The 26796-nt window shown below is 44.9% G+C and overlaps 2 protein-coding genes across 10 annotated transcripts in view; both read right to left on the bottom strand.

The window, feature by feature from the left end:
• Window positions 1-1707, bottom strand: part of mv (lysosomal-trafficking regulator mauve) — a 109461-nt gene extending 107754 nt beyond the window's left edge. For 3 of the 4 annotated variants that reach the window (XM_055078202.2, XM_050192782.3, XM_055078204.2), the window contains exon 1: window positions 562-1071. In XM_055078202.2, coding sequence (XP_054934177.1) covers window positions 562-648 — 87 coding nt within the window. In that variant the 5' untranslated portion in view covers window positions 649-1071. Of the gene's footprint in view, window positions 1-561; window positions 1072-1240 lie in introns of those variants that run through there. The other variant, XM_055078203.2, reaches the window with a different exon arrangement.
• A 325-nt stretch (window positions 1708-2032) lies between these two features.
• whd (carnitine O-palmitoyltransferase whd) overlaps window positions 2033-26796 on the bottom strand; it is a 43474-nt gene continuing 18710 nt past the window's right edge. For 4 of the 6 annotated variants that reach the window (XM_055078207.2, XM_050192781.3, XM_050192780.3 and 1 more), the window contains exons 4-11: window positions 26152-26439; window positions 20910-21239; window positions 18147-18356; window positions 16877-16961; window positions 14543-14706; window positions 11757-11945; window positions 8221-8527; window positions 2033-2653 (exon numbers count right to left, since the gene is read on the bottom strand). In XM_055078207.2, coding sequence (XP_054934182.2) covers window positions 2588-2653; window positions 8221-8527; window positions 11757-11945; window positions 14543-14706; window positions 16877-16961; window positions 18147-18356; window positions 20910-21239; window positions 26152-26439 — 1639 coding nt within the window. In that variant the 3' untranslated portion in view covers window positions 2033-2587. Of the gene's footprint in view, window positions 2654-8220; window positions 8528-8620; window positions 8658-10635; window positions 11005-11756; window positions 11946-14542; window positions 14707-16876; window positions 16962-18146; window positions 18357-20909; window positions 21240-26151; window positions 26440-26796 lie in introns of those variants that run through there. The other 2 variants (XR_011890682.1, XR_011890681.1) reach the window with 2 other exon arrangements.

Raw genomic sequence — 26796 nt, 5'->3', positions numbered from 1 at the left:
ACAGCGATTGCATATTATTATAGTGCAATGCATAGTGCAAAACACTATCAGAAGTAGAAGCAGCGAGTGAACCACCGAAAGGATGACTCATACCTGCAATCAATATAGAAGCAGAACTTTTTAATATTCACGTCCTGCCAGCGGTATTTTGCGAGGTAAATATATGTGCTGTAAAATATAGTTTCTTTTTTTTTTTTCTTTCAGCCCGATTGCGAGAATGATGATCGACAGTCCTCGCTTTACAGCTGTGAATGGGGAACCTGAAACTGACAGCTAGTGAATATGGCTGCAATCACGTGAGTTATTATATAACGCTACGATCAACTGCGTGTGCTGTAATCAATTTGTAATTGCGTTTGCAAAAGTAGCGAAGCTTTCTGAACTCCCAAGGAGCGACTGGGCATATAAAACTGCAAGCAATGCATGCATAAGTCTAATCCCATGAGACCGATGTGTTGTTTTCAGCGGCTTTCCACCCGCACAACAATCACGCAGCGTAGCGAGCATGCAAGCGAGACTGCGGGCTGCATAACAAATGCAATTAGCACTGGATGCCTTTACCTCTCGACTCCGGCTCGGCGCGGCGATGAATCTGTGCCACGCCTCTTTCAATTCCCGGCTCACTTTCCTCTCCTGCATTTGGCTCATCGTCCTCGTTTCTGGACATGCCACTGCGCAAAGAGCAGCACTCACAATACGAGGGAGAACAAACGCGCGTCTGGCAGCATCACTCCACAGGTGGTCGATCCGTTTTCACGCATGAAATCGCGCATATCACGACGTTGCGCACGTGCGGGCACGGTATTACTCGGGCACTCAAACGCGTGCAGGATTAAACCTTATCGCCCGCGGCTCGGTGACGCATAGTCCCGTGAGTTTAACGCGCAGATTACACTAGTTCGGCCTTCCACAACGTGATCGTTCTGTTGACATGTCAAGAGCGCACCAACGGAAAACAGCAGAACAGAAACTACCGGTTCTCAAGACCCTAGCTGCGCATCGCAACCACAGCAACAACTTCCGGCCGGCTTTCAAGCAGCAGGCACGCGACGTTGGTTTATCCTCCGGCGCCCACGGCGCCCGTTTCGAGTGTAGATCGAAGCCTCCCGATATGACGCGAGCAGTGTCCTCCGCGCGTCGTCGAAGAAACTAGATAACCAAGCGTGCGATAAAGCGCCCACAACGATAAGAGTGGGCGTGCACTATCATGATGGTAATTACGTAACTTAACTCCACTTACCCGCTTTGAGTATCTTATTTGCGCTCGGGTATCACAGGGACAGTGGCAACCACGGCAATGGCTGAGCGTCCCTACTTCAGGGGTCGAACTAATCACACCTTGTTCCCGCGCCGTCACGATGCACAGATTTTGGCGCTAAGAACAACTAGAGTGGCTGGAGGGAGGTGGGGGTCCGACAAGCAGTCGACAACAGCCACGTGACCTAATACTCAACTTTTGCAGGCCAATATTTGAGCGTTGCAGTTTGACGGCTCCAGTAAATGCGCAGCCGACGGAAGACACGGGAAAACGAGCCGAAATGAACCGCTGCGGAGACAGCCCAGGGAAATAAGGCCAGCTGTTCCAAATTTAAAGCTAAGCCAACACTGAAAACAAGAACCACAGACTGCGCCAGAGAACGGACAACCTATGGAACAAAATGGCGAGCCTAGCGCCATGTCTTAGTTTTCCCGCTGAGGGTTTGCAGGGCTTGCATCTGTGGTTTGCACGTAGTAAAGAGATCATGTGCTTCTGGATTTCAATGCACGTTCGATCTGTTCAGCCTCGTCTGAACCTTCAAGCCATGCGTGCGTTTCAGAATTTTAGATACTATAATGCGATGTATTTGACATCTGCATTTGATGAACACTTACCGTGGCTGTCCATTTTTCTCACAATGCCTTAGCTACAGAGTATGCAGAAATCATGAAATCTAGCTACAATGTAAAGCACACGTGAGGCAGCAGAAAAAAAAAAGAACTTCTATGCGCTCCACACATGGCGGATGCAGCATGCAAAGAATCTTGACACACGTTAGCTCTGCATTGCTTTATTTTGTACCCCATGGTCTTACAACAAAACATAGTCCCCACATGTAAATAAAAACACTGCTCTGAAAGCACACGTGTGCCACAACACACCAACAATATACTGCTGCTCTCTACCCCAGATGTTGCAAGACTTGTGCCCTCCCACCCCAGTTCATTGCAACTGCTCGCTGGGAGGCATCTCTTTGAAGACGGGTGGGAGGCGAAAATAAAACTTGTTGGCAGTGAGATCCACACATGCCTATTCACTGCACTCTCTCACATCGCACACTCCTCACAACCAGCTGCACATTGCAAGTGCACATCTTAAAACTCTCTTGGCTCACAGTAGCTTGGCCATCAGTCTGTTGTTATGCCACTTGCAGGCAACTTTTTTTTTAGTAAAACTCGCGAGTTAAAAAGGGTTGCTGCGGACTAACAAGCGTCTGCCGCAGTTGCATTGATAGGGCTGGAGGGAAAATAGGGTTGTAGGCCACACTCGGAGATGAACACGGCCCTCCCCACTGGGCTTGGCTGGCTCCTGTGCAGTGTGTACACGCCTTCAGTCAAAAAGGGCTTTCATGTCCTTGAGTGACTGCTCGATGTGGTTGGCAAACCGGAGTGAGTCCTGCAACGTAAGCAAAACGAAGACACCAGTGTAAAACTCGGGGGGGGCAGCCTCTTCCAAAACCTTTCTTGGCACAGTATATATGCTTATGTGCCTTCATTGTCTGGTGGCTTCATCTCGCTGTAATTGTGACTGTCAAAAAAAAGAAAAGAGGTTTTGGTACCCCTTTTATTCTTCTTACTCACTGCAGGCAAAGGCACCTTGTAAAATACACAGTGGCAGCTGCCTACGTCACAGACAACCCCCGCTGCTATGATACTTCTCAGGTATTTGTGAAGAAATATGCTTCTTTGCCCGATGTCGTGAGTCTCCCACTGTTGAAGATGGAAACCACAATTCAACTGAACTCACTTGAAGTCCAGTGGAAAGTCACAGAGAATCTAATCAGAGCAGTTTGGAATCCAAAGAAAAGACGCTGATCTCAATCGGAAATTTGCCTCATACCCAGGTCACAGAGCCTAGGTGCTGACGACACCGGAATGCACTTCAGAACTACTCAGTTATTTCCCACATGTTTATGCTGCTCCTTCATGCGCTGTGGCATGTGCAATGAATTGGAGAGCTGTGTCATGTACTCACTTCACGGAGCTGGAACCAAATAGTTAGAAATGGGCAGCATTTCATACAGCACAAAAAAAGTTGTGCCCCATGTTGCTGCATAAACTGCAACTGCAATGGCAGCATCAGCCTGAATAGATATATGTGTGGACAGTGAGCTCTCACACATTGCATACAGGGAGTACAGTTGAGGTGACATGTTGAATAAGTGAAAACCACCCTGCTTGTTACATACAGAAGAAATCATGGCTGTTTCTCTTTACAATCACAAATCCTGCACCAACATCATGATGCACAGTGGTACAGGAAACCCCCTCCCCACTGCCCCATTCAAAGGAAACATAAAATTCAAACAAAGAAGTCTTCAATGCTAGCAATGGGTACAGACCAAGCACTGACTGTCAGCTTCAATTCACGCAATGTAGTGTTTTGACTGCTCGTTTAAGTGACAAGTTATCAGATGCATCAAAGAAGCTGTCAAACCCATGATACATCTCCATGCACACAATAGAGAGAACACAGTAATTATATGCACAGCCTAGATATTAGTCACGCACACATTTTTTGTGAAACAACCTGCACCATGTAACATGCTTGGTTGCACCCATGTCAAGACATTGACACAGTGTTCTGATATGCTACATAATGATCTGGAAAAACAGTAGCAGCGAATGTGGTGCTTTGAATTCAACAAAAAACAGTCAGTATCATGGCTCTCTGTGACAGCAACACAGATTCAACAATGATAGCTTTGCTGTCCATTAAATGGCTCTTATTATCAAGCAACACACCAGCAATCTGGGTGCCATACATGTTCAGAGTCACTGTGATGTGATTCCACCTGTTACATTGGAGCAAGCCCCATAGCACCAACTCCATGCCTTTCATTTCTCTCTCTCTCTCTCTCTCTCTCTCTCTCTCTCTCTCTCTCTCTCTCTCTCTCTCTCCTGCCCCCACATAGCATGAGAGGAAGTTAGCAAACCTACACAAGCGGTTTATAACAATGACGATATGTGGTATTTTAGGGTGCGAGGGGCAAGTATGGCCAAAGGGTACCAGGCTGGTGGTAAATGAGTTCGAAATGTAGCAATGAATTACGAGAGTTAGATGTGACGTGGCTGTAAAGAGGCCTTGAAAAATAGTCGCTGTGAAGTGCATGAAATGTCTTTGTAATAAGATAGTGGCAGTGATTAATGAAGTGTATTAGCATAAAAGAGACCTTGTGGAAGAATGATATGATCTACTATGTCAGAGGAGCACTACTGCCTTAACAGAACCCTTGAGACACAAAGATTTGGAGGCATGTGCTATACAAAACACATATCGCAGCAGCATCCTCTGGTGAGAGGATGTGCTATGAATTTCTTGGACTAACAACATGCAAAACAACATCATTCAGAAATCCTAGAACTGCTTTGGTGTAAAAAAATGATTCTGCACCAAGTCACATTACAGGATGGAGAGGAATGTGCTGGCGATATGCTAGAGAAAAGTGTTTTTCTCTCAGCTTCTGCTTCCCAACACTCCAGGAGGACATGGAGGACTGCCAACCTCTCACATCTACCATAGGTTGGTGGCTCATCACCAGTAAGCAGGAAATTGTGAATACCATACGTGTGTCCTATCCTGAGTCAACAGATTAGGATATCATTTCGCCGTATTTTCATTGCAAAGGGCCAGCAACTTAACTGTGGCTTAATCACGTGAAGGTTACGGTTCGTTTCAGCATCCCACAAGCGTTGCCACTGGCTTTGCAGTTTCTTTTGTAGGGAGGGCTTCAGATCTGTGGTAGGGCAGCAGTGGTAATAATAATACCTTGTGATGCTATTAATGTGGCAATTTCATTGGCAAGCACATTACCCTCAATTCCTCTATGCCCAGGAATCCAGCATATTATCACATGTCTATGAGATGAATAAATGTTGCAGAAGAGTGAGTGAAGCTCAATAACAAGATGTCTGTGCTTTTGTAAAGGCAATGCTTAGCGAGCCTGTGAACATTACTGCCTTTTCTAGTTTTAATTTCTTTATATGTTTCACCGCAGACAATACTGCATAGACTTCTGCAGTAAAAATACTTGCTTAGGTGTTCAATACATCAGATTCAGAGGAGGAAGGGCCAACAGCCAGGTAAGATATGCCAGCCAGTGTAGAATTCAGAGCAAGTGTACTTCGATTGAAGTTCAAGGGAATGCATTCGGATTTCAAGCTCTGGAGCATGCTTTGTAACTTCTACAAAAGATATAGTATCAGATTCTATCACCCGCCACTCCCAAGGCAGTAACAGCTTAGCTGGAGGCATTAGGAGATGTCCCAGTTGTGGGACATCCATTTTAAAGCTCTCTACTACTCCAGGTACAAACCCAAGAAATGCCTGGTTTTGTAAATCTGACCTTCAAGCTCTGCAAAAGTCAAACTACGACTTAGCCTGCCACCACCAGTGGCTGCTGCGTATGCTGTGTGGGCGCCCATATCTTGAAAGTGATCTGCGATGTGGACAAAGTGTGCGGTAGAGTGGCCCTCATCTTCAAAGTGATCTCCGATGTGTACAAAGTGCACAGAGTGCACAGAGTGCTGGTAGCTTCGTATGCACTGTGCTTTCGAATTGTAGATGCGGTAGTTGCTGACGGTGCCTAGCAGCGTCTGTGTCGCTTTCCCAAAGCAAGAAAAACCGTGCTATTGCTCAACAAACTTGGTTTAACCGTCTGCAAGCACAGCATTTTTTTTTTCTAAGTTCCCTCATATGCAGTGACAAAGGCTGTCTCACAGGGAGTCAATTATGAAAAAGTGTAGCACATGTCAAATCGTTAACGGTTTTAGAACACGGATGTTTATGATTAGAGTACACTTTGAGAAAATATGTGAAGCTGTTGTATGTTCTCTGCAGATGGAGTGACCACTCATTTGATTCTAAATACAAACTTTCAATAAGGCTTGTTCTGAAAGCGTCAGTGGCCAGGTGGATACATAGATGGTGGATGGGATCTAGCATCTCTAGCGCGCTCGGAGCGGCAGAGTAATATACCACAGCACCATAATCCAATGGTGATCAAATTAGGCTTTTGTAAGGGTTCATTAAACACTTCCCGTCACTGCATGTGACAGGAAGATGCTGTTTGATACAGGAAGATGACTGTGTGAGAAAATTTTCAGTAGGTTCATTGCTTTTAGGCATTTCGCCTTGAGATATTTTATGTGTGGAATAAAAGGAAGTTTAGCATCAAGTACAATGCCTAAAAACTTGTGGTCTTTGTTCACAGATATTTATTGCCCATACATTTCGATAGTGGGATCTGCAACGACCCTTTCTTCCTTGTGAAGAGAACAGAACTTTTGAGGGGGTTAACTTTGAACTCGTTTTTGTTTGCCCGCTTAAGACACCTTATTCAAGCCCTGTTCTACTTGTCTCTCGCACACTGTAAGGTTGCGGGATTAGAAACTTTGGGAGCGGCTTATAAGCAGTAACTGTGAGAGAATTGTATTACAAGAAAACACTTTGTCTGTAACGTGTTTTGTCTTTTCTGTCCAGAAAGACTGTCACAAGGTCAGCCCATGTTAAATGAAGCTGCACCCAACCAAAAAATACCTTTGTTACGCCCTTTATTAGTTATCCCCATATATTTGTCACATACTGATAAAGGTGGGAAATGTTTTAGATTTACTGCCTCATATCTGATAATTTATATATAGCTTTCATTGATTACGAGAAAGCGTTTGATTCAGTCGAAACCTCAGCAGTCATGGAGGCATTGCGGAATCAGGGTGTAGACGAGCCGTATGTAAAAATACTGAAAGATATCTATAGCGGTTCCACAGCCACTGTACTCCTCCATAAAGAAAGCAACAAAATCCCAATAAAGAAAGGCGTCAGGCAGGGAGATACGATCTCTCCAATGCTATTCACAGCGTGTTTACAGGAGGTATTCAGAGACCTGGATTGGGAAGAATTGGGGATAAGAGTAAATGGAGAATACCTTAGTAACTTGCGCTTCGCTGATGATATTGCTTTGCTTAGTAACTCAGGGGACCAACTGCAATGCATGCTCACTGATCTGGAGAGGCAGAGCAGAAGGGTGGGACTAAAAATGAATCTGCAGAAAACTAAAGTAATGTTTAACAGTCTTGGAAGGGAACAGCAGTTTACGATAGGTAGCGAGGCACTGGAAGTGGTAAGAGAATACATCTACTTAGGACAGTTAGTGACTGCTGATCCCGATCATGAGAGTGAAATAATCAGAAGAATAAGAATGGGCTGGGGTGCGTTTGGCAGGCATTCGCAGATCATGAACAGCAGGTTGCCATTATCCCTCAAGAGAAAAGTGTATAACAGCTGTGTCTTACCAGTACTCACGTACGGGGCAGAAACCTGGAGGCTTACGAAAAGGGTTCTACTTAAATTGAGGACGACGCAACGAGCTATGAAAAGAAGAATGATAGGTGTAACGTTAAGGGATAAGAAAAGAGCAGATTGGGTGAGGGAACAAACGCGCGTTAATGACATCTTAGTTGAAATCAAGAAAAAGAAATGGGCATGGGCAGGACATGTAATGAGGAGGGAAGATAACCGATGGTCATTAAGGGTTACCGACTGGATTCCGAGGGAAGGGAAGCGTAGCAGGGGGCGACAGAAAGTTAGGTGGGCAGATGAGATTAGGAAGTTTGGAGGATCAACATGGCCACAATTAGTACATGACCGGGGTAGTTGGAGGAGTATGGGAGAGGCCTTTGCCCTGCAGTGGGCGTAATCAGGCTGATGATGATGATGATGATGATCTGATAATTCGTTATAGTGATGTTTCACTGTATACATAACTTTCAGCACAACTTTATACCATTAGTCTAAAGGCATTCAGTGCCCATGGGCTTCACAGCTTAACTATCCCACAGCTTCTGTCAATCTATTTAACCAGTGCACCCTAGCGCAACCCCAGTGTAGCCCCTGTGCAGCCAGACAGAGACAGCATGGTCTTTGGGGATTAAGATCCCGTGTACGCCCAGTGCAATGCTTACAGTCTCTGGCGAGGAGCGCTTGCTGGACACATGGAAAAAGAGGTGGTCTTCTCCCGCAATTAGGTACGAGACACCATAGCCATCGTCAGCAACAGGGCCAAAACCGCCGCCGGCTGAGATGAAGTCGGGGAACTTGCTTAGGTCGAGTAAGCTCGTCTGGTTGTAAGGCGTCTGGCTGGTCGACAGGCGCCAGGGCTCACTGAGCACCTCGCGAAGGAACAGCGAGTCAACCTCCAGGTACTTGGAGACCACATAAAGGCAGAACAGGTGCCGGTCAATGCCCTTGCCACACATAGCATCTTGGTACCTGCAACCAGGCATTGATCACACTTTTAAAAGGTGCTCATATGTGGCACAAACATTACAGCTTCAGTAAATAAATGAACTCATGGTATCTTACTTCAGTTAGATGACAACATACAGGCTCCTATGCTGTGCTGTTTGAAGGTAGAAAGTAGGAAGGGGAAAAAAATTCAGGATAAATTTCTTTGGTGCATTTTGGTGGTTCTGATAGTTGTTGATAAATTTACACCTGACATGCCACAGCTGCTCTTTCGACAAGGACATGCTGTAGAACATGCACTGCCGGTATGTAATGTGCTGCGATGTGAACTGGCCTATGCTTCCCCTGTAAGTTTTCATCAAGGCCAACTCTATCCGTTCTTGCCACCAAGGTACTGTTTGAAGACAATGTGAGAGCTATTAGGACAACCAAAACCAACAAATAAGCAGATTCCTTAATGTGCATACAAAAACGTTATAACCTTTCACATTGAACATGGTATGGCTGAGTTCCGCTCTTTGAAGATAAAGCAATGCTGATGCATACAAATAACTAGAAGGCTAATGCGAATTCTGGGGTTTTACATGTCAAAACAATGATTTGATTATGAGGCATGCCACCATAATGGCAGACTCTGGATTAATTTTGACCACCAGGAGATCTTTAATGAGCCCCCAATGCACGGGACATGGCCATTTTTGCTTTCTGTCCCATCAAAATGCAGCTGCTGCAGCCAGGATAGAGGGCTAATGCGAACCATGGCTATACAAAGGGCAGTTCTGTCAGTAAACTTTCTGTAGCTCTCAAAGAGTCATCATATTTTGACCACGCAGCCCTATGGAAGGCATTTGACTGTGTCACACACGAAGCTCTATTCTCGGTGCTTGAAGAAGCACGCACTGGGTTATGAATTGTTAAGTTTGTTAAATCCTTCCTGGAGCATCGAACATCTCAGATACATAGTGGCAACACATATCCAAAGACATTCACAAACAATGTGGGCGTTCCCCAGGGCGTGATTTTTATCGCCTACACTGCTTAATCTAGTCAAGCGAGGACTGGCTGTGTGTCTCCGACAGGTTCACAGCATCCGATTCACCATATATGCAGACGACGTGACATTGTGGACAGAACATGGTGGCCCTCTCAGGACAACAGAAATAGCCACTAAGGCAATGCAGAATACGCTCGACACATTGACAGATTATTTGAAAGAAACAGGCATGCAGCCGTTTCCGGAGAAAACGAAGTACATCCCACCTGGTGGCACAGCGCAAGAAAAGGAAAAAGTCAAGCTGTACCTAACTGGCAAGAAACTTAAAAGAGCTCCAGAACGCCACGTGAAGATACTCGGCATTAAAATTCACGAGGATGGAGGGGTGGGTACCTGGCTCAAACAACTGGAGCTGATGTGAAACCTCGTGAAATGCATATCAGAGAGGCATGGAGGAGCTGGCACCAATACAGCTCACACTTTGACATTGGCAGTGCTTACATCGAGGGCTTGTTATGGTGTGGTATGCTTTGACCTCACCAAAGCACAATACAACAAGTTCAAAAGGATGCACCGGGAGTGTCTTCGAGTGATCACTGGCCTTCCTCGCCATGTGCGAGTGAAAGACCTACATTGGTACGTGGGACTTCCTCCACTCAGGGACATTATCTTAGAATGCAAGGAGGGTCATGACCGCCGTCGCCGTTACACGTGCTCTGGAAAGCAGCTCTTAGACTATATTCGTCGCACAAGGTGGAAGCGCTTCCTGCTGTCGCTCCTTGGGACGACGTGCAGGTTCGAGTCACGAAACCTGTCACTCACCGGCAAACGAAAGAGCACCACAGTGACCATAGAGCAAAACTCGCAGAACGGGCCGACTTGAAAGAAAATGCTCATAAGCGGCACTGGCAGTCGTCGGATCCACCAACACCAGCAAGAAGCTACCATTAAGTCGCTTGAACTGCAGGCCATCCTACTTGCCATAGAGAGGCTGATGGGCAAGGCGGAAAAAAGCACAGAAGACCACAGAAGCAAAGATTTCACAATATTCACCAACTCCTTGGATGCCCTAAAGGCTCTCATGCAGACGCCTAGAGTCGGCACATGGGCACATGATATTAAGGTCGCATGCATATACCTTCATCGGGATTATGGCATGGGCGTACAAGTGGACTGGGTTCCGGGCACTTGGGCAGCATCGGCAAAAGTGCGACCCACAGTGCAGCGAGCGAGTTTTTTTCCCGTTCGTCTCCCCTGGGCCCAGTCCCTCTCATTCCTGTACACGTGGACCCAGAGGAGGGGCATGAGCGACTCAAACTGCAAGCAAAACGGGAGCTGAAGGCGAAGGTACCACACAATGCTCACCCTTTGCCCAAGGGGGCTTCCTCATGGCATGGAAGTTCTAGTGCACAAAGCCAGGACGGGCGCAGCACTCACAGAAGACATCCTGGCTAAGTGGTGCGCGCATGCCGCGTCAAGGAAGACGCGAGGTCATCAGAGACAATGCCTGGACAACAAGGAGGAGGATGAGACGGAGCCCAACGTGATGTCGCCCCCAGTGACATGCAGTACGTGTGACATTGGTGCTCATCTGACAGTCAGGCACCTACTGTGGGCATGCCACGGTCTCACAATAGTAAGAGACAAACACAAAGGGCCCGTCATTGCTTCACTGGAAGCATGGACCCCGCCACCCCATCAGGTCGATGCCCGGCGAACTATTTGCTCTTTATGGGAGTTTGTGTGCAAGGCCAGCTTGGCCGGCAGGTTATGAACGCCTAGTGTTTCGTTTGTTTTTTGTTCTTGATATTTTTTTATGATTCCCACCATTGACCCGCCACCCTGCTTAGGCCACTGAGCCATACTTTTCATTAAAGTTCACTCTCTGACCATTATGATTATTATGCCTTTAGACTGCTCTATTTTTTTTTTCCTTCTTTACTAAAGTTCAGAATTGCATCGCATTCAAGTAACTTGGCGATTATGGAATGAAGTGTATACACACACTGCTTTTGGAAACCAGGAACCGGGTGAAAGACACCACCTGCCTCTGTCCCTTTCCTCGTTTTCTTTTTTTTTCTAGCCCAATCAAAAGTGCCAGCCCAAAAATACTGCTGGGCTCAAGAAAAGCAGTCATTTATTTTAAGCTGGAAACACAGCACACGAACAACTTCAGTGTGATCAATGCATCAAGGGTCCCAAAAACAGCACTTCAGCAGTAAATTGTATTCAGGTGACCCAAGCAAGACAGGTCCGCACCCTTTTTGGTGCTGCTTGCAGGCAATGCCGAGCTTCTCCCGTTTCTCCTGCAGTGTGGCTGTCGGGTCCTGCATGGCGAGCACCCATGCTCGAGACTCGCACGTCACCGGCCGCACAGTCTCCGTTCGGCCCTCCCGGAACAGCCGCGTCATTGACGCCTCGTACGTTAAGCTGAAGCGCCCAGCATCTCTGCATAAGACATGACAGAATGACTTCTCATTTCACAAGCAATGAAGACAATTCACAAGTCATTAAAAATAAATGGACACACCAGACAAGAATTACAAAGTGAAAAGCGTGTGTGCGCTAGACTCCATCATTCTTGTCCGGCATGTCCTTCCGTTTCTCGGTAGTATAGTAGACTTCCATTAATTCGACTCTGGTTAATTCGATCCCTGCCAAAGGTCCCAGTAGGCACCCATGCATTTCTATGGGCCAAAACATTTATTATTTCTACCCTAAAATTTGCCTTCACCGAATAAATTGAACTGGACCAGTAAGCAAGCATACGCCTGACCACTCTGCTGACGCCAACGGTGACCCGTTTAGTGGCAGCGTCTGTCCCGGAGGAGCTCAAGGGACAGCGAATGTGTTAAACACACATAAAAAAATCCTGTCGGAAATGCCTGTTTTTGTCCTGCCATAGAGGGTCTTTTAAGCAATAACCGTAACTCACAATGTCTGATTACGGTACTCAGCATACTAATACAAATCTTTTCATTTTTCTCTTTTTTCAGGGGCATTTGGCCGAAGATTGCCAGCGCAGTGCAATCGTTCGTATGCTTTGCCACACACAGATGTATTGCAGTGAAGCCAAATAAAAAAAAACTGTCGTCAATGTGAAGCACATATTAGACCCTTGTAAATTTTTCTTACAAAAAAATCGGGTGCGCGTCAGATTTCTGTTTTGTTTAGGAGCTTTAATGTGACTACAACGTTAGTTTTGTACTTTCTACACAGAGAAAGTGCATGCACATTTGATTCAAGGGCATGCTAGAATAGGGCAAATACTGCTAAATGACTAGGCGGTGGGTTTGGGAGTATTTAAAGCGAAGCTTTCTTTGTGTCTTCCTTCGACTTTCCAACTGCTACTGGTACTGCTACTACTGATGCTGCCGTATGGCACACCACGTGGAAAGGGGGGTTCAGAGGGTGCGTATACATGACAGCAGCGCGCCAGAGAGGAAAGGTGATGCAAGAAACTCGTTTGGAACCCGCTGCGTTGAATGTGCACAATGCCCTCTGGAGCTCCCTGGGCATCGCCACATTAGCCTTTTGACAGCTGCAATTATTTGTGACCCCCCCCCCCCAAAAGCATTGCAGAAATTGCAGCGCTTACCTTTCTACTAGCGTACACGTCCAGAGGGAAGCTAGATAGAATGGTAGAGAGGAGGTGGGGAGAGGAGGCAGAGAATGGGTAGAACCGATGGTCGCAAAACAAGTGAATAACAGCCTTGCCACTCTTCGCTCACAGTTCCCATACATGGGGGGAGGGGGATAGGGAAAAGGTGACGTGAGAAGGCAAGGAAACGCTACTACTACAGACTTGACAGCAGTTGCGGGCAAACAGGATAAATTTAAGTTCAAGGTATGGTACGTTTCTGCCATTTCTGAAAAATATACACCATGCAAATTTGTCATGCGGACAACTTATGCAGGGCATGCAGAAGCAGAGCCACATTTAAGTGCACTGCAGAGTCCAGGAGACACTACGGAAGCAGTCATACGTCAAATCAACACTTCTGTGCCTGCCATGCTAGCTTTGCAGCTATGACATTGCTCGAGATCGCAGCTTTGATTCGGATTGTGGCAGCCACATTTCAACGGGGACGAAATAAAAAACACTTGTGCACTTAGATTTAGGGTCACGTTAAAGTAATCTCTTAAGTAAAAATCCTAAGTAAAATCTTGTCAAAATTAATCTGGAGTCCACCACTATGACATGCCTCATAACCCGACTGTGGTTTTGGCACGGACAGCCCCATAATTCAATTAATGTTTAACACTTCTGCTATGACGCAATGTGCCATGTGAGGCAATGGATATGCTCAATCCTCTCAGAGGTTATGAAGTATGGCACACAACAACGTCGCAAGCAAACACTTCCCCCTGTGTGTTCTGTGTACTACGAAGACAAACAGCAGTGATGCACGCAAGGTAACTACTTGTGACAAAAATGGAGAAACAAAAATTGCTACCCTTGGAAGCAATTCAAGCAAGCAATTCCAAGCGACAGGAAAACAAAATACATTACCTTTAATTCTGGAGGTTTGCGGCATTTGAAATGACACTGCTGCCTGCTGTCAATTGTTACAGCACACAGTGATGCAGCCAGAATTTTATTTTCTAGGCATTTCAAGCCTTTTGCTAGCCTGCTCAAAAAAACTGAATGGGTACTTTAATAGGGACATGACAATGAGACACTACTTCTTGCTACTGCACCCTTGACAACACATTGCAAGAACACGTAGGATCGACAAACTTGTGTCCACAGCTGTTAAACAGCATACAAAGTAAAGTAGTGGCCCTAACTCGCAGTAAATGTTTACCTCACATCATACCATTTCCTCCAGAGCATGTGTCCAAATTAGAGCTGCAAACTCTTAATGCACTGTTTCAATCTTCATATGACACGCACGCACAAACTTCCTGTCACATTTCTATTGAATCATTGGCTGCAGGAGTTGCACTCTCGGACCATCCCTTTTGGGGATAGATTCACTTTTGCTAGATTTTGCATGACTTGTCCCTGGCAGGGAAATGGTTAAACATGGCCAAAGTGTTACCTGTAGTAGGCGAGCTGCAACGCCATCTGGAGGTAGGCATCGGGACTACATCGACACTTCTTCATGAAGCCCTTCCCGTAGGCAGGATGCGTCAGCAGGTGGAGGTCGACATCTTCGAGCAACGTTTGTGCACATAGCACACTCTCCTCTATTCTCTCAATCAGCTGCAGGGATGCAAAGGAAAGGCAGTGCTGCTGTGACCCTGATAAAGTAGGAAGCTAGGCAGAAACAATGAAAACAGAATTCTGCAGATCTATAACCAGTATCTTAAAAACCATTCAAGCAAACAGCCAAAAAAATTAAATGGTATTCTAATTTAAATGCGGAGATGTAAATGAGGGTTATACAGTTAAACCACGATATACAAAGTCGGTAAAATCGGCAAGTTGCTTTGTTATATCGAAATTTCATTGTATTGAAACTCGACCTTTTATGCAAATAAGTACAGTCGCCCATCCATTTTCCTTACATGGAAAGGGGCCGCAGAATTTCCAGAATTATCAGACAATCGAAAAAAGCAAATTTGAATAAGAAAACAAGTCCTTCTGATGAACTTGGGAGTCGGCAATGAACGATACAGCTTCATGCCACATTGACGATATCTTCACATTGGCAGTATGAATTAAGCAAAGCCAGCCACGCTTTCCCGCACAATCTGCACAAACGGATGATAGTGTCGCCCGCACTGGGATGACGCTATCACGAAAAGTGCCGGAAGCAGAGAGCGAATGCTTCATCTACCTGTCGCTCCAATGGGTCACTGAAACTCGAGATGGCGCAACCTCCAATAATAAACACGCGGGAAGATACCTTCCATGATGCCACGCTGTCTCAGCACGCCCACTCTTTGCACACGCGGCAGATTACCTCCAAAACAGGGTGCGCTGGTGCGTATGCGCTCAGCCGCGCTTACAGTCATGCGCAGCCACGGCCAATACGTGTGCCAGAAACCGAGACGTGCACCAACTTGTCCCCCACTCTGCACCCTCTCGCACGCTTGATCGTGTTACAGCGAGCTCGCTCCCCTCCCCTCTTTCCCTTTGCTTGCACAGGAAGGGGACACTTGTGAAGCCATCATCTTTCTTGTCTCCCACTTGCAAGCCTTCACTCGCAACTAAAGCACACAGCGCGCGGGGCACAATAGGATCTTATCGCAGTTAAACTTTATATGGAACATAATTCGGCTCCACTTCGGAAATTGTTCTTGTCATTAGGCATGCGATTTGAAAGGTACGTTTGCGAACATCTGCTTGTAATTTAATCCTTTGACCATCTGCGTCCGCGGAAGTTTTTGCTTATTGTCTGGGTATTAGTTTGCGGCGGCAGTGAAATTTTGCTATACTGAAATCGCATACAAGCACACTTCATTATATTGAGGTTCTAAATACATGGTGTTTTATGGACAAGAGGTTAAGAAAAGTTAAATAGTACTTTGGTATATCGAGAGTTTCGTTATATTGAAGTTTGTAGAGGAGGATTGGAACGGTATAGTGGGTTGTCCTCTCCAGCACTTTCTAGTGGGTTGTTCTCTTCAGCGCTCTTGCTCGAGAAGCGTTGCTCATGCTGGAAGTCCGTGCCCTGCTCTAACAGTTGGTCCCAAACACCGGTGACTAATAAACGCCTTTACAAGTTTAGTATATCGAGGTTTACCTGTACTTGTAATAATCTTCACATTCTTAATAAAGTTTTTAATACAAGAAGTGAAACAAAAAACAACTTTGCTGCCAGTGAAAGCTCTGTATGACACATCTATGAAATGCTCTACCAAATTAGCTATGGCGACAGCTGTTCCTTTGTACACTTTCTTAATTACGTATTTGCATTCGTGTGCTGAACCTAGCCTTGGGCGAGTTATCCAGCACCACTTGCAACCATGGCACTGGATGTAGAACATCCTTCCAACTGCAGGCATCATGTAGCACATGATCTTATTCCAATACAATTATTGGCCGTCTGGCGAATAAACCCACATATGCTATGTCAAGGATTTAAGGCTGTCAGAGTTGAGACTCTTGCTATGCAATGAGCCAAAATCAGGAAAATCAAAGAGTGAAGGCTCTTGGTTTAGCTGCTGATACTATATGAGTTTGCTGCAATATTTCACATGCATTAAAAAAAAAAAAAAAAAAAAGAAGAGGCTTACAGCATGCATGACCCTTGGGTACAAGACAATGCAAAATGCCTCACCAAAAGACATTACAGCTTTTACCTAATTCTTCAGATTTTGCACAAAGGCTTTCTGTGTGCGTTTTGCTGACTCTGTGGAAATGCATGACACAGACTTGTGTCAAGGAGGATCACAAGCAGAGTGATCTTTCGAAAACCTGTACTCACATCTTGAGACAAGTCCCACCGTAGCCGTATGGGAGTAGGCAACTCCAGGCTAGAATGGCCCCTGGTGTTTCCGCTTTCATCATATCTGCAAATACAGTATAGACTGCTAGAGCAATGAAACTTTGGACGTACATAAAGAGCATCCTGCGTGCAAAATTTTCCATTTGAATTACGAGTGAATGTATCGCAAGAAGCTTGTGAAAATCGGTGGTTTTGATACTGAAACAGGAAATAACGCCCCAATTAACACTCACAGGAAACTTCACAGAATCCACGACATTGTGAACCAGCGCAGCTTCTCATCGTGACCTCTGAAATCAGGTGGTGCACGCGACAGGCAAAAAATCTCACCATGGTTCAGGATTTTCTTCATAACTGCTAAACTAACCACTAGGTGCATGCATCATATGCTTAGATGATATTTTAAAGTCTGTTAATAAGAAACTTACACAATTACTGCCCTGCAGCTTCGTCAGGATTTCCTCAATAGTATATACAATTCATTTATAACCACTTTAGCCAAAGTGAAATTTCATTACAATTGGCCTTTAAAAAGTGTTTGTGTATGTGTCAGCTGCATGATTCCATAACAGCTGTTTACACATGTGAGCAGACAAGGTGACATGTTGTGGGGATGCACGACTTTCTTGCATCCTCTAATGTTTGTCTTCGCCACACAAATTGGTGTTTCATGACATTCAGCTTCCCAGCCTGACACACATGCAACGGTGGGAGTCGATGCCACAGTTACACAGCCACAAAGAGAGATGGCACAAGTATTCCGATGCGAGCACTACCTGACGATGTGGGTAACTCGGGCGCGAGAGGAGCTTCCGTCCTTCTGTTCAGCTGTGAAACCACAGCACACGCAAGCCGAACACACACTCGCCAGTATGCTTAGCAGGACTGCCCCATGAGATGCTTTGGCACTGGCACGCTTGGATTGCTTGGACACACTTCCTTTCATGAGACTGCACCCACAAATGACTTCCGTATCAATAGGAGTACAGCATGACAAGCATTTGCATGGTAACCTTGGTAAGTTAAACCTCCTTGATTTTTCAGTGTGTTTTATCGAGGCATTATTTATTGTATTTATATTGGGTAGTTGCCATTGTTATATAAAATGAGCAAGAAATGCCCTTTTTGAATGTTTCCACCACTCTGTGTTGTGTCCGTTAGCAAGAGCATTTGAAACCTTACTATTTCTACATTATTTATACAGAATCTTAAAGCAATTTATGGTGCAGCACCTCACAGCAAAACTCACTTGAGGATGAAGAAGTCCTGGGCAAGCACGAACTCCCAATAGTGACCCATGATGGGAGCGTCAGCCCAGGAGTGCTCCGCATTGAAGCCCACCCGGCCATTTCTGCCCACTACGAGGTTGAAGGACTTGTCGAACCACCGGTCGTACCCGCGGCCATGGAGCAAGGCACGTGCGTAGTGGTTCAACTCATTTGGGTTGCTTGGATCATACCTGGGATGCAGAAAAACGTGCCTGATCGATCACATACCTTACCTTAGTATGAATGTGGGCATGTGAGCCATGTTTCATCAGAGCAGGACAACTACACACGTTAAAAAGAAGCCTCGCAAATCTGCCATCGTTTTCAAGCACCAGTGTGGACTACAGAGTTGGAATTGCCAATGAATGGTCAGATTGATGAATCTGTTTGCTTTCAAAAGTTAATTGCCCTACAGCACCATAGCTATTGCATTGTTGGCAATGCAGGTTTCTAGAGCACAGTTACTGTGAATGTGCATTCCTTTTCCTTATCATACTTCCACTGCCGCTCAAAGCATGCACTGGTCAGGGCACTGACCAAGGCACTTGAACGTCTTGTTTCACATCCTGCAGTTTGCTGCAGCAAAGCGAAGGACTGAGCAAGTTCTCCGTGCATTGTTTTAAGAACATGCATTGATGCACCAAGTGTGTGTACACATGTGATAATGTCCTGTCATAACTATAGTGCATGCGCAGTTTCTTTGCTGTATGACTTCTCTCCAAGTAACCATCACTTGTTAGACCAGTGCCTCAACCTTATGGTCAGCCTTTGTTCAACTGGTGCATCTTATGAAAACTCTAGCCTACTGTTCTAAAGTGTTGCTGAAGTTTCTGCAGGACACCAAGCTCGACAAGCGGCTCTAGCAAGGCAACTGTCTCATATACGTAAGCTCTCATCACTTCTCTTATCATCATCGCCCATCCCAGTACTTTCACTCCCCTCCCCTCTTCCCCAGTGCAGAGTAGCAGACTAGAGCGCACTAACTCAGGTCAACCTCTCTGTCTTTCCTGTCAATAAATTCTATTCATTCTAGCCTACTGTTCCTTGTTGCTTTTGAAAAACGTACTACAGATTAATTCCGAGCATGCATTCCTTCAATCACTCTTAAAGATACATTTACTCTTGCATTACATAACACCCAATAAAAAAATTAAATAAATTATGGTGTTTTATGTGCAAGAACCATGATCTGATTATGAGGCATGCGTAGTGGGGGACTCCGGAAGTTTGAACCACCTGGGGTTCTTTAATGTGCATCTAAATCTAAGTACTGGGTGTTTTCACATTTTGCCCCCATCGAAATGCGGCCACCAAGGCCGGGTCCAATCCCGTGACCTCGTGCTTAGCAGCGCAACACCATAGCCACTAAGCAACCATGGCGGTTAATATAACACCCAGCAGCCCACCTCACAGAGGCATCGGGCGTCGTGGCAGTGCTTTGCCAATTAACGTACACCACCAAAAATGAAGCAACTGAGAACATGGCCACAGCGCAGCACTGTACTCACGACCTCCCTAGAGATTTTCAGTCTAGTTTCCACAATGCTACACAGCTTCAGTGGTACAGAATGCATGTCATGCTGAAGGTACCACCAAGAAGCCACAGCTTGGCTATCCAGTAGTTGCCTTATGTTCTGTACCAGCTATTACCTTAACCTCCAGGTATGTGCTGCAGTCATACAATTGCTCTGCACCAGTATCACCAAAGGCAAGTCCTACTTACCAGGGACCTTACCAAACTTTGGTCCTACTAACCAAAGTTTCATTTCTGGTTCACCAGAAACAAACCACACCTGTCAGCCCATTTCAGCAAATGCAGCCAAACTTGGCCATTGGCACTTGTTTCGTGATATACATTTGTCACAATGTATCCAAATAATGGTGGTTATTACCTATGTTTCAATGTAAAGCTTCTTTTTCAGAACTAGCTTTTTTTATAGGGGCACCGCAACACTTTCTGAACATGGTAAGAAAAAGTCAGTGATGTGCAGACAATGCTATTGTGAACATGCAAGCCAAATATCATTCTACTGCATGTAGAAGGGAGCCCACAATCTCGCATACTAGATTGCTCACTCTCTCCTGAAGCTTTCAAGGCCCCAACTCACTTGCCCCCATAGCCAGTACGACATCCCATAGATGCCAGCCACTGGGCAATTGTTCCTGGCCATGAGTTATTCACAAGCAGAAACTTGCACAGGCATCTACATCCCTTTAATATTCCAGCAAATGGGATCACATCTTTGTTGCTCAATGGCGCATTCATTACAAGCTGACCTTAAAGGTCAACATTAGTACACAGTGGAAAGAAAAAAGAAAAGTAATAGTTAGGACACTGTTACCAACACTGCCTTAAGTCAAAGGAACCGATGAGATGAGTGGGAATGGGGACAGTAAACATTGCGTTCTTTATATCTCCGTTTTTATTACATCTCCCTAAATTCGATATTTTTTTGGGGGAATATAATGATTGAAAAGCATTGTAATCACTCCAAAACATACTCAGCTTTCAAGAAAAGGTGTTGCAAGACCTCTTTAACACTAGGGGTGAATATAAAATGATACACCATGCATAAATGCATTTTTCTAATCGGAAAATTATGCAAAAAAAAAAACATAGCGCAACAAAAATTTTTAAATATAAAAATTTGTGCACATCTTCCCAAAAGGAGTTGGGAAGTGCAGCGGTTAACAAGATTCACGAACGGCAAAGGGGTGTACAGAAGCCCTTTCCAAGTACGCACCGGTACTCATCCTCATCAAGCACGAGCACGAATGCGGCCTTCTCGATGGCGTCGAGCGAGATGCGGTTGAGGCCCTTGCGGAAGTGGGTCTCGCGGAGGTGCGCCCACTGGCTCCGCTCGCCGGCCGTCAGGGCTCCCAAGTGAGCCTCCCCCGGCTGCGGCTCACCCGTGTAGTCCAGGATGCGCTGGATCTGCCGCTGAAGGTCACAGGGCTGCAGCAGGCGGTGCTTGTGGTATACAGAGAGCTTGAAGAAGCGGCCTCGGTGGTAAACCGCCACATGCTGCGAGTCCTGGTAGTGGACCAGTCGGTCCGTCTCCACGCCTGGGACTCTGGGCAATCGCAAGTGCTTCATTTTCATGAGTGTGTGTGAAGAACACGGGAATTCTGGGGGACTTGAATTTTTTGTTAATTACAGCCATATGAATAAAATGGACAATAAAGCGAGAGAAAGCATAGCGAATAAGGCAGAAAGCTGGGCTAGTTGGTGTGAGTAGCTTGAAATATTTACAACAATGAAAAAATGAAAATGTACAATGTGTAGGCAGGACAGGCGCTGACAGGTCAGCATCCCTCCTGTTTTCTTCATGTAGTGTGTTTCCCTTGTTTGAGCACCGTAAATATGTCAAGCTTAGGAAAAATTGTTCGTTATGTGTAACTGAAACTTCAATGAAACATACCAAGTTCCCCCAATGAGCTTCCTCTGGCTTTATTGTCTGTTTTATTCATATGGACATATTTATGAAAGACAGATGAGGGAGTGGATGGGCTACAGAAATTAGTTGAATCACATCATAGCACAGACACAGAGAAAAGTGACAAACAGGAACTGACAAAAGTTAGGCCTTTTTCATCTATAAAAAGTTTAAGGCACATATCAGTCACTCATCTATGCACTTATCTACAAATTATCCCCCAATAATTATTTACTGATAACCTACCAGGTCATCTAAATGGTGCCATGTGTTGCATGACATTCCTTTAGCTATCACTGGCATGTCTTGTTTTGACTGCAAGAAACCAGTAAGCTCATTCTTTGCTCTTGCTTGTAACTGCTGTTACAATTAAGGGGGATCTGAAGAATGTCCAGGTTATCACAATGCATTTCATTAATTCTGCAACTTTCTATGACCGGGCATGAACATAACCAGGTTATGCCCAACAGCACTCTTATTCATTGTTCAATGATGAGACAAACATTTCCCGACACATTGAAACAACAAGAAAATGTTGCCATAATGGGGTCTTATTTAATGTTGTTTAGCCCTTCTTAACAGCACCTGCAAAGTCAATGTGCCAATGATAAGTGCAGTATGACTGAGCTAACCGGTCTGGTATGCTTTGTCAAGCCAGGCATAGTTCTATCTAATTTGTATCCTAATATTATGCTGCACAATTTGTGATACCACAGATCCTGCTCCTGCTACTGTCTACCTGCTGTTCTTGAAGTTAGGCATTAATGCAAGCGTGTGCTGCATGATAAAGTTTACTGGTGGCATTGCCGGTAAATATTGCTGCATTATAGATCAGGCCAAAAACAGGAGGATATGTGTCATGTAACAGCTACAGCAGAAACACATTCTACATTTTGCACAGTCTACTGTTTTGTACCCACTCTCACTGATTCAGGTCCAACACTTTATAGAAACAAGAACAGCACCAATCACAGTGGCATCAAAGAGAATCCAAAGAAACGAAATGCCACTACTTTAACACTGTACTCCCCAGCTTCCTAAAAAACAACTCGCATAGATTCTGGAACCACTTTCGCCGAAAAAACACACTGGCAATTCAGCTCTCGTTAAGTGAAAAATCCGATAAAGCCAATAGATATAACCAATTCTTTCATTCGATCTTCACAAAAGATATTCACGTCATGCCAGGCTTAGTTCGACGGAATGTTTCCACTATTGACCCACTCGTTATCACAGACGCTGGTGTTCTTAACCTTCTTCTTGCCCTAGACACTAAAAGAGCATGTGGTCCGGACCATATACCCAACCAATTTCTTAAAAAGTATGCACAGTGGCGCAGCAGATACCTCGACCTTATTTTCCGTAAATCCCTCTCGACACCAAAACTACTCAAGTATTGGAAAATAGCTAAAATTATTCCGATCTACAAATTGGGTGATAAATCCATGGAGTCAAATTTCAGACCAGTATCGTTAACGAGCACGGCATGCAAACTACTTGAACATACAATTTTAAAACAGTTACCTCTTCTTTTTTTAAATAAAGGCATTCTGTCCCCTAACCAGCACAGCTTTCGCAGGGGTCTATCGACCATAATGCAGTTAACCGAAGTCATCCACGATCTCGCACTATTTATTAAAGATCACAGCCAAATGGGCATAATCCTACTTGATTTTTTGAAAGCATTTCACTGTGTTTGTCACACCAAGCTAATAACTAAAAAACATTATCGGAGACAGAAATTGTTGCTTGGGTTCGTGGGTTTTTCTTTAATAGATCTCAGTTTGTTATTTTCGAGTATATCGCACCAGATATAGTACCAGCTACATCAGGAGTGCCCCAGGGTTCCGTGCTCAGGCCCTTGTTATTTCGCGTGTGTATTAATGATATAACTACTAATATATACTGTAAAATGAAGTTATTTGCAAATGATTATCAATTATAGAGAAATTAAAAACGATCAAGATCACTACTCCCTTAGCAAATCCCTTAGTGCTATTACAGAATAGTGCTCAGACTGGCACATGACAATCAATGTAAAAAAATCAGCATGTATGACGATAACGAGGAAAAAAGAACCTTCAGACTTTTGCTACACCATGAATGCCACAGCTTTGACTAAAGTACAGAAACATAAATATCTAGGCTTACCAATAACATCAGACTTAAGGTGGTATGAGCACATTGACCACATTACTCCATCTGCTATGCAAAAATTATTTTATTGCGAAGCAATACTACTTTAGGTTGCACTTCAGCCCGTTCCGTGGCGAGGCGGTGGTAGGCACCATTGACCTTTAGCGTGACCTCGCTGCGTGACGTCACACCACGTGACCTAGAGTGATGTCACACCAGCTGTTTAAAAATGGGGCCCCCTCTCACGCCGTCACGAGGCGAGGCGGTAGCCACCAAGGGCGGCCTAACTCCCGCTCCTCTCACCAGGGGCGCGGCGCGGCGCCCGAATCATCCTCGCGTGTCGCGACATCAGCAGCGGCCTCCTCGCAGCCGCCGACGTTCGGTGGGTGTCGAGCATCGAGAACGTCGTCATGCGCTACTTGGACCTCTCGTCCTTCAGCTCGATACGGGCGCTCGCCAACGGCGTGCTCAAGTCCGAGATGCACCTGGACGTGCTGGTGCTTAGATGATTCACTGTAAGCCGTAACACTAGCATAACCCAAGACTACCACCAGCCATACTGCCAGCTGATCCGAGAATAACACACTATTGCTTCGCAATCACCAGGCTTAATCAAGCTAAGCCACGGCCGTTTTTTTTTTTCTTCACAGATCACCTTATACGGCACCCTTGTCAACAAAACTAATGTACAAAACATTTGTTAGGCCTATCCTCGAATACAGAAACACTGCATGGTTTCCTGACCCAGACCAACATAAAAAAATAGAAACAGTACAAAGGAAGGCCATTCGATTCATCCATAACAAATTTAAATGTGAAGACTCTCCTACTAACCTTCTAGCTATTTCTGGGCTCCTTACATTAGAAGCACAAACGAAACAGGCACATTTAAAATTTCTTTACCAACTCCTGCATAATTATTTCAAAATCAACATTTCAAATTATATTTCTGATTCACAAACACGACCTACTAGGCACAAACATACCCACACTTTAGTAAAGTATAAATGTAACAATGATATGTTTAAAGTTTCCTTTTTTCCAGTTGCCATCTGTGAATGGAATATGTTAGTGCCTCTCACCACTAGTACTGAGTCACTGTCTGAGTTTGAATTAAAAATTGAAAAAGATCTCCTAGCATGTTAAAATTGCTAGTGCTATTATTTGATGATGCAAACCAGCATGTACCTGTACCTTGTGTATGTAGTCGTGTACGCAGCATAGAATGTTTAAAATGCTATTTTTATTCTATTATGAAAATTAGCATGCACTTATATTTGGTGTACATATTATGTAGTGTAAATTGCCTATGAGCAAAGTGCAAGTTGTTGTTACATATGTTACACATTTTTGGTATCTGTACATATATATAGTGCCCACCTGCTATGGTATCAGTAGAGACTGACAGTATTGTAAATAAATAAATAAATAAATAAATAAGTTCGTACCAAGCAGCATGGTCACTTCAGAGTTGTGTGTGCTCCAAGTTCATGGCTAAACACGGGGAAGGCGGGCGATGGAAATTCAAGGCAACGAGCAAAACGAGAACAAGGTAAAAGCAGGAGCCAACGTTGCGACAAGTAGACTTGTCTTTTTCAAGGCAAGTCCACTTGTCGAAACGTTGGCTTCCGCTTTTACCTTGTTCTCGTTGAGTTCACAACATAAGACATTTTCTACATCCTAACACTGCTGAGACTGGCTGCAACTAAACTCCATCTCTACAACTTCATATCTGGCTTTAAATACAACTTCAGCCTATAATTTAGGATGGGCACACGCTAACCATGTGACATCAAGCTGTTGCTAGTATGGCAGGAAGCACGAGAATACTTTGTCTCACTATGCACAGCACATTTCTTCTGCACTATCACCTGTTCACATGAATTCAGGCTGTCACCAACCTTGTTTGGCACTTAAAGAGCCACTAAAGAGAAAGGTTATTTGAGCTGTATTAGTAAATCACCCAAAGAGGATTGGTAAGCCAGGGAATACCCAAAAACAAAAAATGGGTGGCGATGAGACGTACAAGTTCCAGCACTAGCTTTCCGTGAAGTCATTGATTTTGACTGCGATTGCTCAGGCCTTAATTTTCCTTAACAAGCAAAGATGGAACACACAGTCTTCTAAAAGAGACTAAGACTAACCTTGGCAAGTTTCAAGGACATCGACAGAGCCACAATGGTGAAACATAAAAAAAAAATGAACGAACGCTGCAATCCATGACATCACCTTGCAGCTTAGGCCCAAGTAAAAAGAACAAAGGAACTTTTGACCTTCATTTTTCCCTCTGATAACCAACCTGTTACAGCGAAATTAACGAAAATAGAGTTTTGAAAGATACTTTACCAGTCAAAACTGACTAGTGCCCCTTTAAGCGTTACTTCAGAAAATTATTTCAAGAAGGCCTTCTCACCGAGTCGTGTTGAACTGTCGCTCATACTGCCGGGAGCAGAGAGGTACGATGCCCTGGACCATGATGGGACTCATCTGCTGGGTGTCAATACCGCGGCGAAAGAGCAGCGAGGCATACACCAAGTTGGCTGCCCGAGCAGCCTGGTTGGAGCTCATCTTCACCATGATGGCATCAATGGCATAGAAGTTGGAGTTGACCATTATGGGACTGCGGCCTCGTAAGTACACATACTCTTCCCACCAGTCCGACACGTAGTTGGCCGCCCACCAGGACTTCAGCAACAAGTACCTGGACACCGCAGCAGACGGACAGTGAGGTTGGTGAAAGGACAGCAACATTATACAAGGGGTTCCCGAAACTTCTGACACTGAGAAACCTGACTAGAATGGCTGAAGAACCTACCTACATTTTACACACAAGATGCTGAAAGTACGGATACACTGCTCCTCAGTAAGAATCTATGTACATTCAATCAAAGGCTAACATGTTTATTTCAAAGAAATACAAATGAAAATTAAGTTTTTATGAGTCAGAAGAGTGATTGAATTGTCCCCGTGGTGAACAAAAGGATAAACACGAGCAGGGAAGGCGTTGTTTATGTGTGAGCACCTAACTGCATGGCTTTCCAAACCCCCCAAAAGAAGT

Source organism: Dermacentor andersoni, chromosome 10 (assembly GCF_023375885.2).
Source record: "Dermacentor andersoni chromosome 10, qqDerAnde1_hic_scaffold, whole genome shotgun sequence".
Lineage (NCBI taxonomy): Eukaryota > Metazoa > Arthropoda > Arachnida > Ixodida > Ixodidae > Dermacentor > Dermacentor andersoni.
The sequence above is the reverse complement of the archived record's forward strand: the minus strand, read 5'-3'. Positions and strand labels throughout refer to the sequence as shown.